This window comes from Pongo pygmaeus, chromosome 4, assembly GCF_028885625.2.
Source record: "Pongo pygmaeus isolate AG05252 chromosome 4, NHGRI_mPonPyg2-v2.0_pri, whole genome shotgun sequence".
Classification (NCBI taxonomy): domain Eukaryota; kingdom Metazoa; phylum Chordata; class Mammalia; order Primates; family Hominidae; genus Pongo; species Pongo pygmaeus.
Window position 1 is genome coordinate 37,453,649 of NC_072377.2, and position 22,229 is coordinate 37,475,877.

Here is a 22,229-nt window from a genome sequence, read left to right on the forward strand (position 1 = left end):
TAAGAGTTTCTAAATTTTTTTAATCCTTATGTTAAAATAATAAATAATCTCATTTCAGTTGGTTTTTCACCCAATTATTAAAAAACAAAATAGTCATAAAAAAAGAATTCATTTAGCAAAGGTACTATTTGTAGATATTAGCCACTTATTAAAAACATATTTCTATTAAGATTGTTCTTACATTCTTAGATTTAGAACACCTGATATCTGGACCCAGCTGAGTTTTTATTTTACAGATCATAAAATGGATGAAAGTATAGCACAGTAATTAATGAAGCCGTTCTAATTTAGCTTGAAGAGATTTAAAATTCCCAGTGATGGTTTGTATTGCTACTGACGAGCTCATAGACTGGAGCTCAACAAGGTAACCACAAACAGCATCCAGGCAGAGATTTGTAAATCTTCTCCTACAACGAAAAAGACACATGATTAATTATACATTTACAAACATTTCCTCCTACAGGACTTCTTCCCTACCAACTTCTGGCAACTTTAATTCTCACAGAAGAGGAAAGACCATGTGATTAAGTAAATAAGAATAAAGTAAAAAAGAAAACTTAGGGGGTAGGTGGGTTCCATTTGAAGATTTTTTTTTTTTTTTTTTGAGACAGAGTCTCGCTCTGTCACTCAGGCTGGAGTGCAGCGGCGTGATCTCGGCTCACTGCACTCTGCCTCCCGGGTTCACGCCATTCTCCTGCCTCAGCCTCCCGAGTAGCTGGGACTACAGGCACCCGCCACCATGCCCAGCTAATTTTTTTGTGTTTTTAGTAGAGACGGGGTTTCACCGTGTTAGCCAGGATGGTCTCGATCTCTTGACCTCGTGATCCGCCCATCTCGGCCTCCCAAAGTGCTGGGATTACAGGCGTGAGCCACCGCGCCTGGCCTGAAGATTTTTACAATGAGAAGAAAGCAGTAAGAGACGATTCCTGCTAATATTCTTTTTCAAAAGAATATCCCTTAAATGGCCAATAATATCACAAAGACATAATTGAAATGTTTTGGTCCTAGGTCACTAATCTAAAGTAGAAGAAATGAATACATTATGTATGTTCAGCTGTAGAAAGGATTTAGGACAAGGGTTGAAAACGGAAAAAACTCCTATTTTTCATACATGGTGATCAATATCATTCAAATAGTTACTGCTAATATACACAAGAGCTTAAATCCCCTGTACTTCTTTACAATTCTCTTATCTTCCCATCTTCTCTTCAAATTTTTTACCCAGGCATTTATTAGAAGCATTTAAAAGCTTTTGCTGATCCAATATTTAATTCATAAGTACCTTTCACAATTTAAAACTTGGCTGGGATTCTCAACATATCTTGTCAATAATACATGTATACAATCCAAAAGGTGCAGTGGCTTCTTCATTCTGTTCCAGAATGGATCCTATGAAGAAATATATGTAATGAAATGTGAGGCAAATTGTGTCAATTGATTATTTAAATCATTTATACTAAAGTAGACATCAGGGTCCATGCAAAACTTATCGCTATTAAAAAGCATTTAATATTACATGGCTACTAAATTATATATCTGATTATAGTTAATATTTCAAACAACATTAAAAACTTATTAATTAACAACACTATGATATTACTTAGGATGCATATTTGATATACCAATCTACTTTGCAGAGCATGTAAATGTCCCGCTTAGGAATCTGAGGTAAGAGAAAATCTTTCTTTCTATGGGTTGTGACACCACTTTTACTTTGAACCTATGCAGATTGAGTCTGACATCATAAAGAGACTAAACTAGCAGTAACAGAAACTTAATTCTAGGTCTGGCTTCACCAGTTACTAGCCATGTGACTTAAGCAGGTTATTTAACATCTCTGCTCTTGTCTTTTTGCAATATAAGATGGAGATGCTACAGTTACCTGCTCATTTCCATCACAGGCTAATGTTGTAAAGCACTGTATGATGCTACTATAAAAGACACAATCTACTTTGACAAGTTTTTATTTGGATCTTTTATCCTTAGCATAAAAATTACAAAACATATAGTCTGATAAGGCTCAGCAGGGTGAGAAGGATCTTTAAGCACTGATATTTTAGATGAGGTTATAGTAAATAAATACAATGTAATCTTGTTCTTTTAAAGCAAATGATGATTCTTAATGTAATGAGTTTAGCCCACACCTTGGTTTAGCCTCTTCCACCAAGAGTAAAGCATATATATTTATTAATATTCAAAAATAATATTTCATTGTAATCATGATATATAGGAAAGCAACTCTCATTATCAGTTTAAAAAGTCAAAAGCATAATTTCCAAGACTCAACCAAGTATAATTAGACTAAGTGATAAGATACAAAAATGCAATCAAAATACCCCACTCGATATCTACAAAGTTATTTAAAGAAAATAATTTTGTTATTTAATATTTTCCTTACCCGTGATTTGAACAACTGATCATAAACTTCTAGTAGTCTAGGTAATGGTACTCCAATTTCATTCATTGTCTGTATTACGAAGCCCACATCCCAGTTCAAAGTACAAACCTGCTGTTCTAAAAACTGTACAATAAAATCTGGGAAGAAAAAAAAAGATCAGAAATTTGGATTTTTAGCTCTTAATACTAAAAGGTAGGTCTTATTCATAACTGAGTAGTTTCTAGGGGGATATCTTCTGAAATCCAGTTCCAGTTTTTTGGGGTGGGGTTTTTTTTTGCTATGTTGCCCAGACTAGAAATAGTGGCTATTCATAGGAGCAACTACAGTGCACGATAGCCTTGAACTCCTGAGCTCAATCCTCCCACCTCAACCTCCCAAGTAAGTTGGGGGTACAAGTGTGCACCATCACTCTCAGCTTAAAAGAAAAAAAAATTTTTCTTTAATAAAAGTAAGATATATACCAGAACAGGCAAATCTAAAGTAGATTAGTGGCTGCCTAGGGATGGAGGGTGTGGAGGAATGGGAAGTGACAACTAATGAGCACAGAGTTTCTTTTTGGGATGATGAAAATGTCCTAAAATTAAAATTACAGAACCTAGAAAACTAAGAAAGATACAAGAAGAAAACAGAGACCATTCACGATCCCAATATTGAAGAGGACTTCACTGATAATTTTTTTTAGTATCAGCATTTAAAAAAAATAAGTTTCCTCACTTTAACAGCTTTTCAGAAAAGGGCAACTGCATCCTGATTTCAGAAATATTAAATGTGTTTTTTAATGCCCCACCCCTAGATTTATTTGACAGTTCTAACTGTGGCCTCATTCTTACTTTTAACTGCCTGTCTTATCATAAACAGTAACAACCAAATTTATAGTTATGGCCAGGCATGGTGGTTCGCGCCTGTAATCCCAGCACTATGGGAGGTCAACGTGGGCAGATCACCTGAGGTCAGGAGTTCGAGACCAGCCTGGCCAATATGGTGAAACCCTGTCTCTATTAAAAATACAAAAAAATTAGCTAGGCGTGGCTAATTCAAGACTAGCTTGGGCAACATCATGAGATCCCTTCTCTATCAAAAGAAAAAAAATATATATATATATATATAAATAAAACATACAAATCCTCCTGCCTCAGCCTGATTAGCTAGGACTATAGACACGTGCTACCATGCCTAGCTAATCTTAATTTTTTTTGTAGAGACGGGGCTTGCTATGCCCAGGCTGGTCTCAAATTCCTGGCTTCAAGCAATCTTCCTGCCTTTGCCTCTCCAAAGTGTTGAGATTACAGGTGTGAGCCACCACGCAAAGCCCACATGATTATTTCTAAATTAAAATTAAAATTCCTTAAAAAGAACTATGTACAATACAGTGTTATTTATTTATTTATTGAAATGGGGTCTCACTGTGTCACTGAGGTTGGAGTGCAGTAGTTCGATCTCAGCTCGCTGCAATTTTCACCTCCCAGGCTCAAGTGATCCTCCCACCCTAGCCTCCCGAGTAGCTGGAACCACAGGCGCATGCCACCATGCCTGGATAATTTTCCTATTTTTTTGTAGAGACAGGGTTTTTCCATGTTGCCCAGGCTGGTCTCGAACTCTTGGGCTCAAGCGATCCATCTGCCTCGGCCTCCCAAAGTGCTGGGATTACACCTGTGAGCCACCATGCCCAGCCACAGTGCAGTGTTTTTTAAAACAACTATCAAAAGTACCAGTTTCACACACTTATAAACATTTATATAAAGTACGTATTTGCTCTTTTATTTCTCTTTATTTTTAGGATCAATAAAATGGTATGGAAAGGGAACCGTTTCAATATTATACCTACAAGAAGTAAGGGTATGAATAAAATGGTTTTATTTCTGACTATGTCCAGAGGGAATAGACCCTAAGTCAGAGATGGTCTGTAAACAAGTTTGAATGCTCATTTGAAAAAATAATAATAATAATAATTAGGCTGGGCACAGTGGCAAACGCCTTTAATCCCAGCACCTTAGGAGGCCAAGGCAAGCGGATCACCTGAGGCCAGGAGTTTGAGACCAGCCTGGACAACATGGGGAAACCTCATTTCTAATAAAAATACAAAAAATTAGCCAGGTGTGGTGGCAGGCGCCTGTAATCCCACCTACTTGGGAGGCTAGGCAGGAGAACTGCTTGAACCCGGAAGGCAGAAGTTGCAGTGAGTCGAGCCTGGGCTCCAGCCTGGGCGACAGAGCAAGCCTCTGTCTCAAAAAAAAAAAAAGTTATATTGTGAGGATTTTCATGTCTCTCAATATTTTTAAATAACACAAAAGTAGTTACTATTCTACTTTATGGATGTATTTATGTTGCTTCTATTGTAGGTTGGCAAATAGCTCATAATTAGCTACCTTATTTAAAAATTATAGCCACCATATCTCATTAAGAAAGGGATTCAAACACTAAGTTTTAACATAATTATTTGCTATTTTAAAGAAAAATATGCCCTCAACATAAAAAAAGAACAGTTGAATCAATCACAGATTACCTATGCACAAAAACATCAACCGTTTTTCTTTTCTCTTCAGAAACTTGTATAGGGTTACCAACAATATAATCATAGTTTGTCAGTCAGCACAATCCTAAGATAGATAATATAAACTTGGAAAGTTAGTCACAGAAAGTTTCATACTCAACTCTCCATTAACAAATTCTGCCATTCTTTGGAAGTCTTTCTGGAGAGGTAGAATTAAAGTGCTGAACTAAATAGCAAAGAAATTCCTTATTTTACTCGAAAGATCATTATTTGTCCATATCAACGGAGAAAACCATCAGAACAGAAAATACGTGACTGCACCTAAGAGCACAGCTTACCTAAAGGAAAGAAGCGTGGTGTGCCAGCATAAATTTTGCCAAGGAGAACAATCTTGAGACTAAGAGCATGCATTCTATCCGAGGAGCTCAATGTCACACTGTCACTCAATTCTGTAACAAAAAGACATGTCATTTGAAACCCAAATTATTTTTAATGTGAAATGTTTACATTGGCTATTTAATTCTGTTTCAAGGTTCAAAATACTTTAGAACAGATAGTCACATTAATATGATTAACAGATTTGGTGTTTCTGTTATTGTCTGAGATACTCTCATGTCTTACCAGGTTACACTGGTTATTAGACTCTGAGGTGAGTGTCTCAGTATCTTTTATAAGGCAGCACAAATAATATAAATTAAATAACCTTTTCACTGAGTATTCTCCCAAATATTCACTTGGGTCATTCTGTGTATGATCATCCTCCACCATACCCAGGTGACTTCCACTTACTCTCTTCTTAGGTATACACAATTTTCATGAGCCACTAGCGGCTTGCATTATATTAGTTACTAGCAGCTTGCATTCCTCCACCAAGTCACTACATAACATATGCTAACATACCTATAACTGAACACTTACCTTTCTCTATGATATCTTGCCAAAGTGTCTGCACCAATATAGGGTCTGAATAACCGGCACAATGAATTATTGCAAGTTTACACTCTGCAAGTTTAAATGGGTCAGCAAATTCCCCATAAAGCTGTGAGAGAAAATCCCAAAATTAAACATCCAACTAGAGATCAACATTCAGAGATTAATAGTGAAGCACTCCTTGAAAATTAAAAAATAACCAAAGATTTTACGTAAAGTTTCTGAAATACGATATAAAGATGTGATGATGTATGTAGCTGGTTATAACTCCATATTTAAAAAGTTAAGGGTATGGGCCGGGCATGGTGACTCATGCCTGTAATCCCAGCACTTTAAGAGGCCAAGGTGGGCGCATCACGAGGTCGGGAGATCGAGACCATCCTGGCCAATATGGTGAAACCCCGTCTCTACTAAAATAAAATAAAAATAAAAAAATTAGCCGAGCGTGGTGGCGCGTGGCTGTAGTCCCAGCTACTCAGGAGGCTGAGGCAGGTGGAGGTTGCAGTCAGCTGAGATCACGCCATTGCACTCTAGCCTGCTGACAGAGCAAGACTCTGGCTCCAAAAAAAAAAAAAAACGGAAGAAGATGTTGCAACGACATTCTATTTATTAATTTTAAAATCCATTTTTTCAAATTTCTGTGGGTACACAGTAGGTGTATGTATTTATGGGGTACATGAGATGTTCTGATACAGTCACGCAATGAGAAATAAGCATGTCATGGAGAATGTCTATTCCTCAAGCATTTATCCTTTTGAGTTACAAATAATCCAATTACATTCTCTATTTTAAAATATACAGTTATTATTGACTATAGTCACCCTATTGTGCTATCAAATAGGTCATATTCATTTTGTTTTTGTACCCATTAACCATCCCCACCTTCCCCACAAACCTCCTGCAATGGTATTTTAGAACTAGTGTTGTATAAACAATAGGTTGAAGAATCACAGGAATACTGACAAATCTCAAGGTGTTTCAGGGTACCTGGAACTATGTCTAAGAATAAATGAAGAGGAAGGAACTGCTCAGAAAATTACAGAGCGAGAAAGAGGTTTAGAGAGTTAAGCAAAGATAAGTTAGTTTTTCCAAGGCAAGAAGCGAGGCCATAAATAAGATGGTTTTGGTTTTTTAGTTTTTTTTTTTTTTTTTTTTTTCTTTTTGAGACAGGGTCTCACTCTGTCACTCAGGCTGGAATGCAGTAGCACCATCGAGGCTCACCACAACCTGGGCCTCCTGGGCTAAATCAATCCTCCCACCTCAGTATCCTGAGTAGATGGAACTACAACCACACACTACCACACCTGGCTAATTTTCTTTCTTTTTTTTTGATGGAGTCTTGCTCTGTCGCCCAGGCTCCTGGACTGCAGTGGCATGATCTCGGCTCACTGAAACCTCCACCTCCTGGGTTCAAGCAATTCTCCTGCCTCAGCCTCCCAAGTAGCTGGGATTCCAGGCGCCTGCCACCATGCCTGGCTAATTTTTGTATTTTTAGTAGAGACGGAGTTTCCCCATGTTGACCAGGCTGGTCTCAAACTCCTGACCTCAGGTAATCTGCCCGCCTCAGCCTCCCAAAGTGCTGGATTACAGGTGTGAGCCACAGTGCCTGGCCTTTTTTGGTATTTTTTTGTAGGGATGAGGTTTCACCATGTTGCCCAGGCTGGAAATAAGCTGGTTTTAACACAGCTCTCATGTGAGGCTGATAGGTTCTTTGTAGCTACTGGCCTGGAGAGAGTAGCTTAGCCTTTTCTAGGAGTCAGATGAAGCAGTGGTGATCTGTCAGCCCAGTGACAAGCTGCCAAAGATGCCTTATCTTATTTGTGGAGATAAAGTAATTTTCCCCAGGAAACAAAAAGCAAAAAAAAAAAAAAAAAAAAATTTCTCATTATTAGGTGACTACTATAAAAACTTCACTTGCTTTTTTATTACCTTAGTTATGTCCATCAGCTCAGAATCCAGCTGAGAAACTGCATCCTGTACAGAAGAATGATGGGAATACTGCCTTTGTAGTGTCTCCTGTATCTGAAGTTGGATCCTAGCAACCTAGTTTGGGCAGAAGATAGGATGTCTTAATTTATTTATGATAAATCAACATACATTTGAAAGAATGGATCCTACTATCTGACTTTAAGTTTGCTAAAATAATGTATAAATGAAGATTTCTATCATAATAGGCTAACATCATCATAACAGACATCAACTAAATATAATAGATTTCACAGGAAGTATATTGCGGCAGACTCCTTGCTGCCCACCAATATTTATACCTTCCAAGACTGTAGCCAAATGGTTAGACTATACAGCTCAGCCTCCTCTCCAGCTGCCAATCAGGAAGACTCACCTTGGATTTTTGTGAATAAGAAGCAAACTTTTGTATTTAGACGATGGTATGTTTTTGATTCTCTTAGTTAGGGAATTTTAGCCTACTCTACTTCATACATCTACTTATTTGCTTCCAAAATAAATGGTGAATGTGATGTAATCCACTTGCTGTTGAAACAGTTTGGAAAAACATTTATTTATTATTATTATTTTTTGAGACAGAGTCTCACTCTGTCTCCCAGGCTGGAATGCAGTGGTGCAATCTCAGCTCACCGCAACCTCCGCTTCCTGGGTTCAAGCAATTCTCCTGCCTCAGCCTCCCAAGTAGCTGGGACTACAGGCGTGTGCCACCACCCCCGGCTAATTTTTGTATTTTTTTAAGTAGAGACAAGGTTTTGCCATGTTGGCCAGGCTGGTCTCAAACTTCTGACCTCATGATCTGGCTGCCTCGGCCTCCCAAAGTGCTGGGATTACAGGCGTGAGCCACTGCGCCCAGCTGGGAAAAACCTTTAGAAATGCCAAAGAGAAAACTTCTAAATTATAGCAATGTTTTTATGACCCAAGTGCATCCTTAAAAATCTTTAAGATTTATATTTAAACATAAAAATAAATATAAACAGACAAAAGCAACTAGAATAATAATGACTTCTCAGACCTATTACTTACCAAGGGAAGAATGGAATGTGGAATAACTATGTGGCTAGTACTCAACGTGGACACAGCTTAAGATCTTTAGCGCTTACCTCCATTTTTTCTTCCAATTCATGAAGGAATTCACCATCGGCAGCTATTGATGAAATGGCAGTGGAACTTTTGGCACTAAGAATGGCTCGAGCAATGTACTCTAGTCGCTGCTGAAGTGAAATTTCTGTGCTAGAAGGGAAAACGCTTATTTTTAGTTACACAATTTCTTAAGGACTGATGATACAAATACGTCAATTAGTATGTACTGTTTCATACCAAACACACATAAAAAGCCATCTGAAACTTGAAAAAAAATCATTAGATTTAAAAAAAAATCTATTTCAGATTTCTAATAAGAGAGATCCACAATTTTAGACAACACATAAAGAAATACATTTATGTCTAAAAAGTAACATCCTATTTAAAAAATTTAGGTCAGTATATTAAAACTTAGATTCTTCTAAAATTAAAGAAAACTGAATGTAAGTACATATAGCTCAGTTTTGAATCATTCTTCACAATAAGAATATTATGCCATACCTATGCATGTCAGCCAGTCTGGACAGTACACGAGCAGCATTACTGAAACTTCTGTTCTTCTCGTAATACCGCCAGAGTAAATCCATATAACGAACTCTGTTTTGATCAACTTTGGCCATTCGGACTAGATGTGGCTCCAGAAATGGAGAAGCAACCTAGAAATTATATAGTTATTCAGAAAAATTTTCTAACCACCTACAGATAATGTTCCTGATAAGGAAAATATAGTATTTTTAAGTCAACTACAACTTTGCCTTGTTTTATGAAAACAAGCAAAATTATAATCCAACACTAACAGATAAAAGAGAGGGCAAATTTTCTTATTATAAACAATTTTTGTTTTTACCACAGTTAGCATGAGAGTTTCCAAAACAATTCTATTAGATTGATAACAATAATTTAGTAGGCTGGGCATGGCGACTCATGTCTGTAATCCTGGCACTTTGGGAGGCCGAGGTGGGCAGATCACGTGAGCTCAGGAGTTCGAGACCAGCCTGGGCAATATATGGCAAAACCTCATCTCTACAAAAAAATTAACTGAGTGTGGTGGCGCGGGCCTACAGTTACTCAGGAGGGTTAGGTGTGAGGATCACCTGAGCCTAGGGAGGTCAAGGCTACAGTGAGCCATTATCGTGCCATTGCACTGCACTTCAGCCTAAGCTACAGATTGAGACCCTGCCTCAAAAAAGAAAAGGAAATTTGGCCGGGCACAGTCGTTCATGCCTGCAATCCCAGCACTTCGGGAGGCTGAGGTGGGCAGAGCACCTGAGCTCAGGGGTTTGAGACGAGCCTGGCCAATATGGTGAAACCCCGTCTCTACTAAAAAGATATAAAAATTAGCTGTGCATGGTGGCAGGTGCCTGTAATCCCAGCCACTTGAAAGGCTGAGGCAGGAGGATCGCTGGAACCTGGGAGGCAGAGGTTGCAGTGAGCTGAGATCATGCCACTGCACTCCAGCCTGGGCGACAGAGCCAGACTCCATCTCAAAAAAAAAAAAAAAGGAAATGTACTATAAAATTACAAATTTTTAAATAAACTTTGATAACACAGCTATTGATTCCTAGACATTGAGCTTGAAGGCATTATTGAAATTATCGAATGCTATGTATTCATTAAATAGACTGAGGAACACTGAAACTTAGGGTAGGTAAAAGGACATATCTGAAGTCACATAGTGACCTAACGGCAGAGTTAAGATGACCTACAGGACTCATATTCATAATCCAGTGATTTCTACCCCGCAATATAAACTATCCCAATCAGCTTCGAAATAACAAGAAAATTGGAGCAGTAGCCTACTTTGCCCCTTAGGAAAAGATATTGCATTACTCAGCTTTATACTAACATCCAATAGTAGGCATGGGATGAGAAACTGAATTTTTTACATCTATGTATGTGCTTAAATCATTGAGTTCTGCTCCTTAAGAATAATTAACACAACTGCAATAAAAAAAAGATTTACCTGTAGCAGCTTATCTGCAAGGTCAGCTTGTATTAGCCAATTATAAAGGGCAATACTAAAGAGCTCATCCTTGGATCGCTGTGACAATTTAAGCATTTGTTCAAACTAAAATAAAGAAAATAGTAAAAATTAGCAGTTAAAGGCTCTGTTTCTGGGCAACACAACCCTTTAGCCCTATAAACTCCAGTAAGAAATCAAGAATCCTTACATGATAACTTCTAAGAACTACCACCTTTCCCCAAGATGACGGTGCTACCATTACCATGGAGAACTTCTAAACAGTGTATTCTCAGAATGAAAATATACTATGTCCCTTACATGATGTCCTGCTTCTTCATTACTCAGCATATTTGGATCAGATGACAACACTGGAGGACCAGGTTTTTTGGGTACACTGGGAGACTGAGGAGCGGCCTTACTTTGATTTACCAGTTCTTGAAGTGTGTCTGTAATGCATTTGTAACTGTTTAATCTGAAAGAAAATGGAAAAGGAACAATTACATTATTTAACTAGAAAGCAAATGATGGCAAGTGTGGTGACTCACGCCTGTAATGCCAGCCATAGGGAGGTCAAGGTAGGAGAAGGGCTTGAGGCTGGGAGTTCAAGACTAGCCAGGGCAACAGAGTGAGACCACATCTCTACAAAAATACAAAAAATTGGCTGGGCGCAGTGCCTCACACCTGTAATCCCAGCACTCTGGGAGATTAAGGCAGGGGGACTGCCAGAGGTCAGGAGTTTGAGACCAGCCTGGCCAACCTGGTGAAACCCTGTATCTGCTAAAAATACAAAAATTAGCCAGGCATGGTGGTGTACGCCTGTAGTGCCAGCTATTCAGGAGACTGAGGCACAAGAATTGCTTGAACCTGGGAGGCAGAGGTTGAGGTGAGCTGAGATCATGCCACTGCACTCCATCCTGGGCGACAGCAAGACCCTGTCTCAAAAAACAAACGAACAAAAAACAAAACAAAACAAAAAATTAACCAGGTGTGGTGGTATGCACCTGTAATCCCAGCTACTTGGGAGGCAGAGGCAGGAGGATCACTTGAGCCCAGGAATTCAAGGCTGCAAGTGAGCTATTATCATGCCACCGCACTCCAGCCCAGTCAACAGAATGAGGCCCTGTCTCAAAAACAAAAAACAAAACCCCCCAAAAACAAAACAAAACAAACAACAAAAAAGAAAGCCATTGATTTACCTTACCTAAGTATATACAAGGATTTCAAGACTATTTTGCAGAATAGATGTACATATTTGGCATTTAAAATAATACAAACCATATACTTTTTCAATAAGTTTGAGAAGTGTTTGGTTAAACATAAAAGCGTAAAGTCATTAAATATAGTAATAAAAAAATATGTTTTCGCCAGATGTGGTGGCTGACACCTCTAATCTCAGCACTTTGGGAGGCTGAGAAGAAAGGATTGCTTGAGCCCAGGAGTTAAAGACCAGCCTGGGCAATATAATGAGGCCCTGTCTCTACAGAAATTAAAGAGATAAAAAAAATTAGGCGAGTGTGGTGACATGTGCCTGTAGTCCCAGCTACTCAGGAGGCTGAGGTGGGAGGATCACTGGATCACTTGAGCCCAAAAGGTCAAGGCTATAGTAAGCTATGATGGTGCCACTGAACTCCAGCCCAGGAGACAGAGTGAGGCTTTGTCTCAAAAACAAAAACAAAAACAAAACAAAACACCCTCCACATATATGTTATAGACAGGTTATATATTTCTTTTTTGTTCTGAGACGGAGCCTTGCTCTGACGCCCAGGCTGGAGTTCTGTGGTGCAATCTCAGCTCACTGCAACCTCTGCCTCCTGGGTTAAAGCAATTCTCCTGCCTCAGCCTCCCAAGTTGCTGGGATTACGGGTGTGCACCACCACGCCTGGCTAATTTTTGTATTTTAGTAGAGACAGGGTTTCACTATGATGGCCAGGCTGGTCTCGAACTCCTGACCTCATGACCTGCCCACCTCAGCCTCCCAAAGTGCTGGGATTACAGGCATGAGCCACCGCGCCCGGCCTATATTTCTTTTAAGGACACACATTTCCTTTTTAACAGTCTCAACAAATTTGGGAATACTTAAAAATTATCCTTTAAAATGAAATCCTACCGGACACGGTGGCTCACGCCTGTAATCCCAGCACTTTGGGCAGTTGACCTTTACACAAAGCGGCCAGACACGGTGGCTGATGGCTGTAATCTTAGCACTTTGCAAGACTGAGGTGGGTGGATCACTTGAGGTTAGGAGTTCAAGACCAGCCTGGCCAAAATGGTGAAACCCTGTCTCTACTAAAAGTACAAAAATTAGCCGGGCGTGTTGGTGTGCACCTGTAATCCCAGCTACACGGGAGGCTGAGGCATGAGAATAGCTTGAACCTCGGAGGCAGAGATTGCAGTGAGCCAAGATCACACCACTGCACTCCAGCCCGGGTGACAGAGCAAGACTCTGTCTCAAAAAAAAAAAAAACATAAAACAAAAAACTTTATGCAAAGAAAAGTCTGTATCCATAAAGATGACAATCTGCTAAGGTAATGGAATGCACCTCTCTTGGAAGGCCTGAAGTCCAACTATGTCTTCTTCTGGTTCTCCATGTTTATAGAAATGAAGCCCAAGACCTTGAGGATCTTTTTTCTCTGCAGCCGTAAGAGAAAGTTCCACCACACCCTCATAAAATCTCACTGATGGGAAAGAAAAGAATGAAGACCTATGACTTACTACTAAGTTGGATACATTTTTCCTTAGCTGGCACATGAAAATAACGATCAAGATTATGTCTCTACTGTACAACAGTCACCCTGCTAACATAAAATATTTCTGATAGGTCTTCAGAAGAAAAAGGTCTTAATACACCTAAAAGGCAACTGTTAAATATATTTCTTTATTGGGGGCCAGGTGTGGTGGCTCACGCCTGTAATCCCAGCACTTTGGGAGGCTGAGGCGGGCAGATCACAAGGTCAGGGGTTCGAGACCAGCCTTACCAACATGGTGAAACCCCACCTCTACTAAAAATACAAAAATTAGCTGGGCCTGGTTGCACGCGCCTGTAATCCCAGCTACTCAAAAGGCTGAGGCAGGAGAATCGCTTGAACCAGGGAGGCAGAGGTTGTAGTGAGCTGAGATCGCACCACTGCACTCCAGCCTGGGCGACAGAGCAAGACTCTGTCTCAAAAAAAAAAAAAAAAAAAAAAGTATATATATATATATATATATATATACACACACACACACACACACACATATATGTATATAAATAAATATATATATAAATAATATATATAAAAATATATATATTTCTTCATTGGAAAAAAAAGATCGTATTTCAAATAACAAAAAGGAAAGTTTTAGTTCCCTACTGGGGGAAAAAAAATACCTTGGGATTCAAAATAATACCTGTGCAAATAGTCATAGCCTTTACATTATGTTAGATTTGATTTAACGTAATTTTTTAAAAAGTAAGCAGATTATACCTTAAAACTCAATAAAAAATTTTAAATATGTGAAAAATAAATGTAATCCAGAAAGCAATCTAAAACATACAGTAATGGAACTGGACAAGAACTGAAACTCTAATGCTAAAAAGTTATACATTTCGGCTGGGCACAGTGGCTCACGTCTGTAATCCTAGCACTTTGAGAGGCTGAGATGGGTGGATCACCTGAGGTCAGGAGATCGAGACCACCCTGGCTAACATGGTAAAACTCCACCTCTACTAAAAATACAAAAATTAGGTGGGCGTTGGCCGGGCGCGGTGGCTCACGCCTGTAATCCCAGCGCTTTGGGAGGCCGAGGTGGGTGGATCGTGAGGTCAGGAGATCGAGACCATCCTGGCTAACATGGTGAAACCCCATCTCTACTAAAAATACAAAAAAATTAGCTGGGCATGGTGGTGGGCAGCTGTAGTCCCAGCTACTCAGGAGGCTGAGGCAGAATGGCGTGAACCTGGGAGGCAGAGCTTGCAGTGAGCTGAGGTCGCGCCACTGCACTTCAGCCTGGGCGACAGAGCAAGACTCTGTCTCAAAAAAAAAAAAAGTTGAAAAAAAAAAAAATTAGCTGGGCATGGTGGCGTGCACCTGTAGTATCAGCTACCCGGGAGGCTGAGGCAGGAGAATTGCTGGAACCTGGGAGGCGGAGGCTGCAGTGAGCTGAGATAGTGCCACTGCACTCCAGCCTGGCTGACAGAGCGAGACAACGTCTCAAAAAAACAAAAACAAACAAACAAAAAAAATTGTACATTTCAAAAGATAAAAAGAACATTACAGCTTCTGCAGGTCAGTGTAGTCATCAAATATTGCAACACAATGATACCACATTCCTACGTCCTTTCACTTGGCCTCTGATGTTGAAAGAAGATTTGCATCTGGAAAGTGGTTTTTCATCATTAGCTCGCTTCGTTCATACACTATCGTTTGTCTTCTGAGTTGAGTAAAAGATAAAAGAAACATTTTATTTCTCACCTTGTCTATACTGAGCACAAACATTGGAAAGGTCCACTTGATTGCTAATTTTTTGATATTCCTTTAATGATTCCCTTAACATTCTTTCTTTTTCAGTCTTATTTTGAACTTGTCGGGAACGCTGGAGAAGCTCATTTGCCTAGAAGTGGAGATAAGAAGAACTTAAAATATATAAAATCAAGCAGACAGATGATGCTGTCAACTAAGTTTTAGTCTATGTCTAAATTTATATATGGTTATCCATTAAAATGAAAACAACTCTACAAACTTACTTCTTAATTTTAGGCAGAAAAGTTTTTGACCAAAGATTCCTAGCTATTCTTAATTCCTCTCACAAATATGTTAAGCAAGAGAGCTTTTGTCTGGTAATTCTCTTGCCTAGTCAATACATTATTGGGCAGCAGGCAGTCCATGCAACACTCATTTATCTATTTTTTCCACCTGTAGGAAAGGATCAATAAAAATGCCTCCATTAACTCTAATTCACTAAAGGATTTACTTGAAGTTTTAGTACTTTTCCTTAAGCTAAGGAGATAAATTATTCCCTAAATTTCCTTAATTTCTAAATTTAGTGATTTTTCTTAATTTCTCACCTTTGGTTTTTTAATATGGCCTAGAAACACTATCAGATTCTTTATGGGCCAGGCACAGAGGCTCATGTCTATAATCCCAACACTTTGCAAGGCAGAGGCAGGCGCAGGTCAGGAGTTCAAAACCAGCCTAGACAACATGGTGAAACCCTGTCTCTACCAAAAATATAAAAAATTAGCCGGGTGTGGTGGTGCACACCTGTAATCCCAGCTATTTGGGAGGCCGAGGCAGGAGAATCACTTGAACCTGGGAGGTGGAGGTTGCAGTGAGCCGAGATCGTACTCTGTCTTAAAAAAAAAAAAAAAAGAAAAAAAAATATTCTTTATGAAAAACTTAAAGGAGGGCTGGGCATGGTGGCTCATACTTATAATCCCAGCACTATGGGAGGCTGAGGCAGGAGGATCACTTGAAGCCAAGAGTTCAAGACCAGCCTGTGCAACAAATCGGAACTTGTCTGTATAAAAAACAAAAAAATTGGCTGGGTATAGTGGTGCACACCCGTAGTCCCCAGCTACATGACAGGCCTGCTTGAGTCTAGGACTTAGAAGCTGCTGTGAGCTATGATCACAGCACTGCACTATAGCCTAAGCAACAGAGTGAAACCCTGTGTCAAATAAATAAATAAAAATATTTTTAAAAAGAAAAGCTAAGCTTAGAAGAGTATACACAGGTTTTAAGAAGCCACATATTCCAACCCCTGTCTTAGATGAGGATGCTGAGACTAGGAGAGGTTAAGAGATCTAACTGACTGAGGTCCTATATTAAGTGAAACAAGATGGTTCATCATACATTATACCTCTTATAACAAACAATGAAATAGGTAATAAAGTATCATACCTTAGAACAAATTGCATCATCAGTGCTATATAGAAGTGGGCAGATATCCTGTAAATGTAAACTAATGCCATCAACAGCAGCATTATCTCTGATGTAGCAGTTGATAAGAGAAGCAATTAATGCCCCTGTGAGTTCTTTGTCCCTGATTACAAGATCTTTAAAGGTGGTGATCTTCAGCTGCTCTTGAAGTTCCTAGGAGCATAAAACTTTTCTATCACAATTATAGAAATACCATATTTCTAAACATAATGAAATTATTTTAATAACTTAACCTAAATATTAATAGACTCTATAATTGAAAAGCAAAAATATACTAATTAGTAGAAACAAATTTTTGCAAACTTACATAAAATCATACAGAGTTGGAAAAGAACTTACAGTAGATCTAGTCCAAAACTCTCACTTTCCAAATGAGAAAAGTAAAGCTTAAGTAGAGCCAAAACTAGAGCCAGATCTCCTGGCTTTGGTTATAAAATGGAAAAAACAATCACTTGGCTATATTTGAAAATCTTGGGCTTACATATTACTCCTTCCTAAATACTGTTAGAACTCCATTATTCTAGGCCTTATAGTAATATTGGAGTTTAATCTGTATTGTGAACAAATCTGCTTGTCCAAATGAAGCTCTAAAGTATTGATTTATACTATAGTAAAAGATTCTGTTAGTGATGTGACTGCTATCTCTTTTTTCTAAATTCAAGGAAATATCCAAACTGTGTTAAAATTCTTGAACAAATCTTTAATTTGCATTCATTGAGCATGCCATTGGTGATGTAAGGAAGACAGCTTTGAAGATGGATCACAAAAACATACCCAGGATAAAACCTACCTACAATATATTTATCACTCAATAAAACTCAAAATTATTATTCTACTTGGTATGAAAAAGATAACAGTTTCATAATTAAATATATTAGCTTGAATTTTTAAAAATAAAAAACAGTATGTGTTTAAAAGAAACAAAACCACCAACAAAAGCCACAGCTATTCATTGGACACTAGTGGAAAGAATTAGGAGACTGCCTTCCAACGTTGAAAAATGGTATATGAGAGTCAAAAATTAAGTGTTTCAGAGTAATGAAATATCCATACAGGACAAGGAAAAATTTTTTTTTTTACAGAATTGCAGCTAGTAACTGGGGAAGGAATCACAGATTTAAAATATTATCCTTTTGGCCGGGCATGGTGGCTTATGCCTGTAATCCCAGCACTTTGGGAGGCCAAGGCAGGTGGATCACCTGAGGTCAGGAGTTCAACACCAGGCTGGCCAACATGGCGAAACCCTGTCTCTTACTAAAACTACAAAAATCAGCCAGGCGTAGTGGCACATGCCTGTAGTCCCAGTTACTCGGGAAACTGAGGCAGGAGAATTGCTTGTACCCAGGAGGTGGAGGTTGTAGTGATCTGAGATCGCTCCACAGCACTCCAGCCTGGGTGACAGAATGAGACACTGTCTCAAAAAAAAATAAAAAACAAACAAATAAATAAGTAAATAAATATTACCCTTTTGTAATCCTAAATGAAATAATAAATTCCAGCAATGATTATCAATGGATGATTAAAGTCTGATGGAGAATTCCACAATGGCAGTATTAGGCTTACTACTTGAATCCAGCAATCCATCTTAGTATCACTAAAAGAAGGACAACGAAACCTTTTGTGTCTTCTAACAGTCTGATGAATAAACCACTACCTATGAAGTATTCTATTCTTCCTCAAAAAAGGACCTGAACCGAGTCAAGCCTATATAATAAACTTTCATTTTATAGAAAATGCAGGAGATAAAGGAAGAAGCTCGCTACAAAGAGGATTAAAAAAAAAAGCCTTAGAATGTCCTTAGAATGCTGGACATTTCTACTGGATTGATGACTGGATTTCTACAAGGCAACAGCAAGGAAAAGAAAAAGGAAAGAGTGCTTCAGACTGAACCAGATGAAAGAGAAACAACAAATTCCATGAGCAAACCCAATAAACTGTTTAGATCCTGATTTGAATGAACCAATCTGTAAAAAGACATTTTTAAGACAGATTTTGCTATCAAATATTGATAGTTAATATTGGTAACTATCCAGCCTAGGAGATATGGTGAAACCCCATCTCCACAAAAAAATACAAAAATTAGCTAGGCGTAGTGGTGTGTGCCTATAGTACCAGCTACTCGGGGGGCTAAAGTAGGAGAATCACTGGAGTCCAGGGAGGTCAAGGGTGCAGTGAGCCGTGATCATGCCACTGCACTCCAGCCTGGGTGACAGAGAGAGACACTGTCTCAAGAAAAACTGGTAACTGATCATGACATTGTTGTTATTCAAGGAACTGTCTATTTTTTTTTTTAGAAACACAGTATCTTGAAAATGCTGAATGAGTCAAATGTATATGGGAGTTACAGTTTTTGCTCTACTTTTGTATACGTTTAGAAATGCTCACAATTAAATAAAAGGTAGGAATAAATTTCCTCTGTATATTCTATCTAACATTTAGATTAATGTTGATTATCCTTATCCTTAGAAAGGATTCAAATGTGAACATCAAAAGAAATACGAACCATTTATTTCCTACAGTGATAAATATCCTCCTTTAAAGTAGAGCAGTTGCCGGGCATGGTGGGTCACGTCTGTAATCCTAGCATTTTGGGAGGCCGAGGTGGCTGGATTACCTGAGCTCAGGAGTTCGAGATCACCCTGGGCAACACAGGGAAACCCCGTCTCTACTAAAATACAAAAAGTTAGCTGGGTGTGGTGGTGTGCACCTGTAATCCCAGCTACTCAGGAGGCTGAGGCAGGAGAATTGCTAGAACCCGGGAAGTGGAGGTTGCAGTGAGACGAGGTTGCACAACTGCAGCCTCGGTGACAGAGTGAGACTCCATCTCTTAAAAAGAAAAAAAAAATACATAAAATGAAGTAGGAGCGGTGTGTCTGTGTGTGTGTGTGTGAGAGAGTGAGAGACAGAGAGAGAGAGACAGGGTCTCACTCTGTCACCCAGGCTGGGGTGCAGTGGCACAATCATGGCTAAGTGGCGCCTCAACCTCCCAGGCTCAAGTACTCCTCCCACTTCAGCCTCCCAGGTAGCTGCAACTACAGGCACGTGCTACCACACTTGACTAATTTATTTTTTATTTTTAGTAGAGATGGGTCCTGACATCTTGCCCAGGATAGTCTTGAACTCCTAGGCTCAAGTGATCCTCCTGCCTCAGCCTCCCAAAGTGTTGGGATCACAGGCGTGAGGCATGGTGCCCAGTCAAGAGTATTTAATTTAGGTTGTTGGGCCCTTTGAAATTATAAGCAAAAGTCTGTGTGTCCATGTCGATATGCATTTCTTTAAGGGTAGTGAGAGATAGCTTTTATCAGATTCTCAGAAGAACCTGTAGCTCAAATAAAGGGTACAGTCCACTGTTTTAAAAAATATGTTTTGTAAAGTATGACTTCATTCACATACCCACAAGTAAAAACTTGTGGCTTTGACAAAATGGGTCCCCCAAGTTGGTACGCTTTTGTGCAATCTTCCCATAACATACTAACTTCATCATAATTTAAATGCTTCCCAAAATAATCCCCCCCAAAGCCAAAATACTCATCCAAAAAAATCCAAACATAGTATTAACGGTATAATCATAAAAAAATAAAAAAAACTTACCTTCTGAAGTTCTGCCACAATGACAGTGAATTGATGTTCACAAAGAAGTTTCCATAAAGCCAGAGCCTGATATGATTTTCGAACCAACTGCTGAATTGCCTGAAGTGAAATCTTTTCACTTAGTTGAGCCTCTAATGAGAAAACAAAACTAATAAATTATTATAAAATAACATAGGTTAAGTTGCATTATTTCAAATAAAAACTGTAGTTAAGGTTGAAATCCCCGTTGTTTTCTTCCTAGCCCCCATTAGAGGCAACCATGATAATCAGTAGTATTTATGTTTTTATCTTCTCCGTGTGTGTGTGTGTATATATATATATATATATATGCTTCTGTGTTTCTGCAGGTACACATAAACCATGAAAATATTGCTGTGTGGTTCCCTCTCCCTCCCCCTCCCTCTCTTCAGTCTCTCTCTCCTTCTTTTTTCCGTCTCCCTCTGTTGCCAAAGCTGGACTGTACTGCCGTGATCTCGGCTTGCTGCAACCTCCCTGCCTCGGGCTCCTGTGATTCTCCTGCCTCGGCCTGCCGAGTGCCTGGGATTGCAGGCGCGCGCCGCCACGCCTGACTGGTTTTTGTATTTTTGGTGGAGACGGGGTTTCTCCGTGTTGACCGGGCTGGTCTCTAGCTCCTGGCCTCCAGTGATCTGCCCGACTCGGCCTCCCGAGGTGCTGGGATTGCAGACGGAGTCTCGCTCACCCAATGCTCAAATGTTGCTTAGGCTGGAGTGCAGTGGCGTGATCTCGGCTCACTACAACCTCCACCTCCCAGCCGCCTGCCTTGGCCTCCTAAAGTGCTAAGATTACAGCCTCTGCCCCGCCGCCAGCCCGTCTAAGAAGTGAGGAGCGTCTCTGCCTGGCCGCCCATCGTCTGGGATGTGAGAAGCCCCTCTGCCCGGCCGTCCCGTCTGGGAAGTGAGGAGCGCCTGTGCCCGGCCGCCATGCCGTATAGGAAGTGAGGAGCGTCCCTGCCCGGCCGCCCATCGTCTGGGATGTAAGGAGCGCCTCTGCCCGGTCGCCCCGTCTGGGAAGTGAGGAGCACCTCTGCCCGGCCGCCCCGTCTGAGAGGTGAGGAGCGCCTCTGCCTGGCCGCCACCCCGTCTGGGAGGAAGTGAGGAGCGCCTCTGCCCGGCCGCCCCGTCTGGGAAGTGAGGAGTGCCTCTGCCCGGCCGCCCCCTCTGGGAAGTGAGGAGCGCCTCTGCCCGGTCGCCCCGTCTGGGAGGTGAGGAGCACCTCTGCCCGGCCGCCCCGTCTGAGAGGTGAGGAGGGCCTCTGCCCGGCCGCCACCCCGTCTGGGAGGAAGTGAGGAGCGCCTCTGCCCGGCCGCCCCGTCTGGGAAGTGAGGAGCGCCTCTGCCCGGCTGCCCCGTCTGGGAGATGAGGAGCGCCTCTGCCTGGCCGCCCAACGTCTGGGAAGTGAGGAGCGCCTCTGCCCGGCCGCCCCGTCTGGGAGGAAGTGAGGAGCACCTCTGCCCGGCCGCCCCATCTGGGAGATAAGGAGCACCTCTGCCCGGCCGCCCCATCTGGGAGGTGAGGAGCGCCTCTGCCTGGCCGCCACCCCGTCTGGGAGGAAGTGAGGAGCGACTCTGCCCAGGCCGCCCCATCTGGGAAGTGAGGAGCGCCTCTGCCTGGCCGCCCCGTCTGGGAGGTGAGGAGCGCCTCTGCCCGGCCGCCACCCCATCTGGGAAGTGAGGAGCACCTCTGCCCGGCCGCCCCGTCTGGGAGGTGAGGAGCGCCTCTGCCCGGCGGCCCATCGTCTGGGAAGTGAGGAGCGCCTATGCCCGGCTGCCCCGTCTGGGAAGTGAGGAGGGCCTCTGCCCGGCCGCCCCGTCTGGGAAGTGAGGAGCGCCTCTGCCCGGCCGCCCCGTCTGGGAGGTGAGGAACGCCTCTGCC

The 22,229-nt window shown here is 40.9% G+C and overlaps 1 protein-coding gene across 2 annotated transcripts in view; it reads right to left on the reverse strand.

The window, feature by feature from the left end:
• Positions 1–206: 206 nt before the first annotated feature.
• NUP155 (nucleoporin 155) overlaps positions 207–22,229 on the reverse strand; it is an 84,727-nt gene continuing 62,704 nt past the window's right edge. For both annotated transcript variants that reach the window (XM_054486905.2, XM_063664741.1), the window contains exons 22-35: positions 20,338–20,468; positions 16,708–16,899; positions 15,280–15,418; positions 13,368–13,503; positions 11,146–11,299; positions 10,828–10,932; positions 9,366–9,520; positions 8,885–9,014; positions 7,749–7,862; positions 5,808–5,928; positions 5,228–5,338; positions 2,399–2,535; positions 1,283–1,389; positions 207–407 (exon numbers count right to left, since the gene is read on the reverse strand). In XM_054486905.2, coding sequence (XP_054342880.1) covers positions 269–407; positions 1,283–1,389; positions 2,399–2,535; positions 5,228–5,338; positions 5,808–5,928; positions 7,749–7,862; positions 8,885–9,014; positions 9,366–9,520; positions 10,828–10,932; positions 11,146–11,299; positions 13,368–13,503; positions 15,280–15,418; positions 16,708–16,899; positions 20,338–20,468 — 1,871 coding nt within the window. In that variant the 3' untranslated portion in view covers positions 207–268. The remainder of the gene's footprint in view (positions 408–1,282; positions 1,390–2,398; positions 2,536–5,227; positions 5,339–5,807; positions 5,929–7,748; positions 7,863–8,884; positions 9,015–9,365; positions 9,521–10,827; positions 10,933–11,145; positions 11,300–13,367; positions 13,504–15,279; positions 15,419–16,707; positions 16,900–20,337; positions 20,469–22,229) is intronic.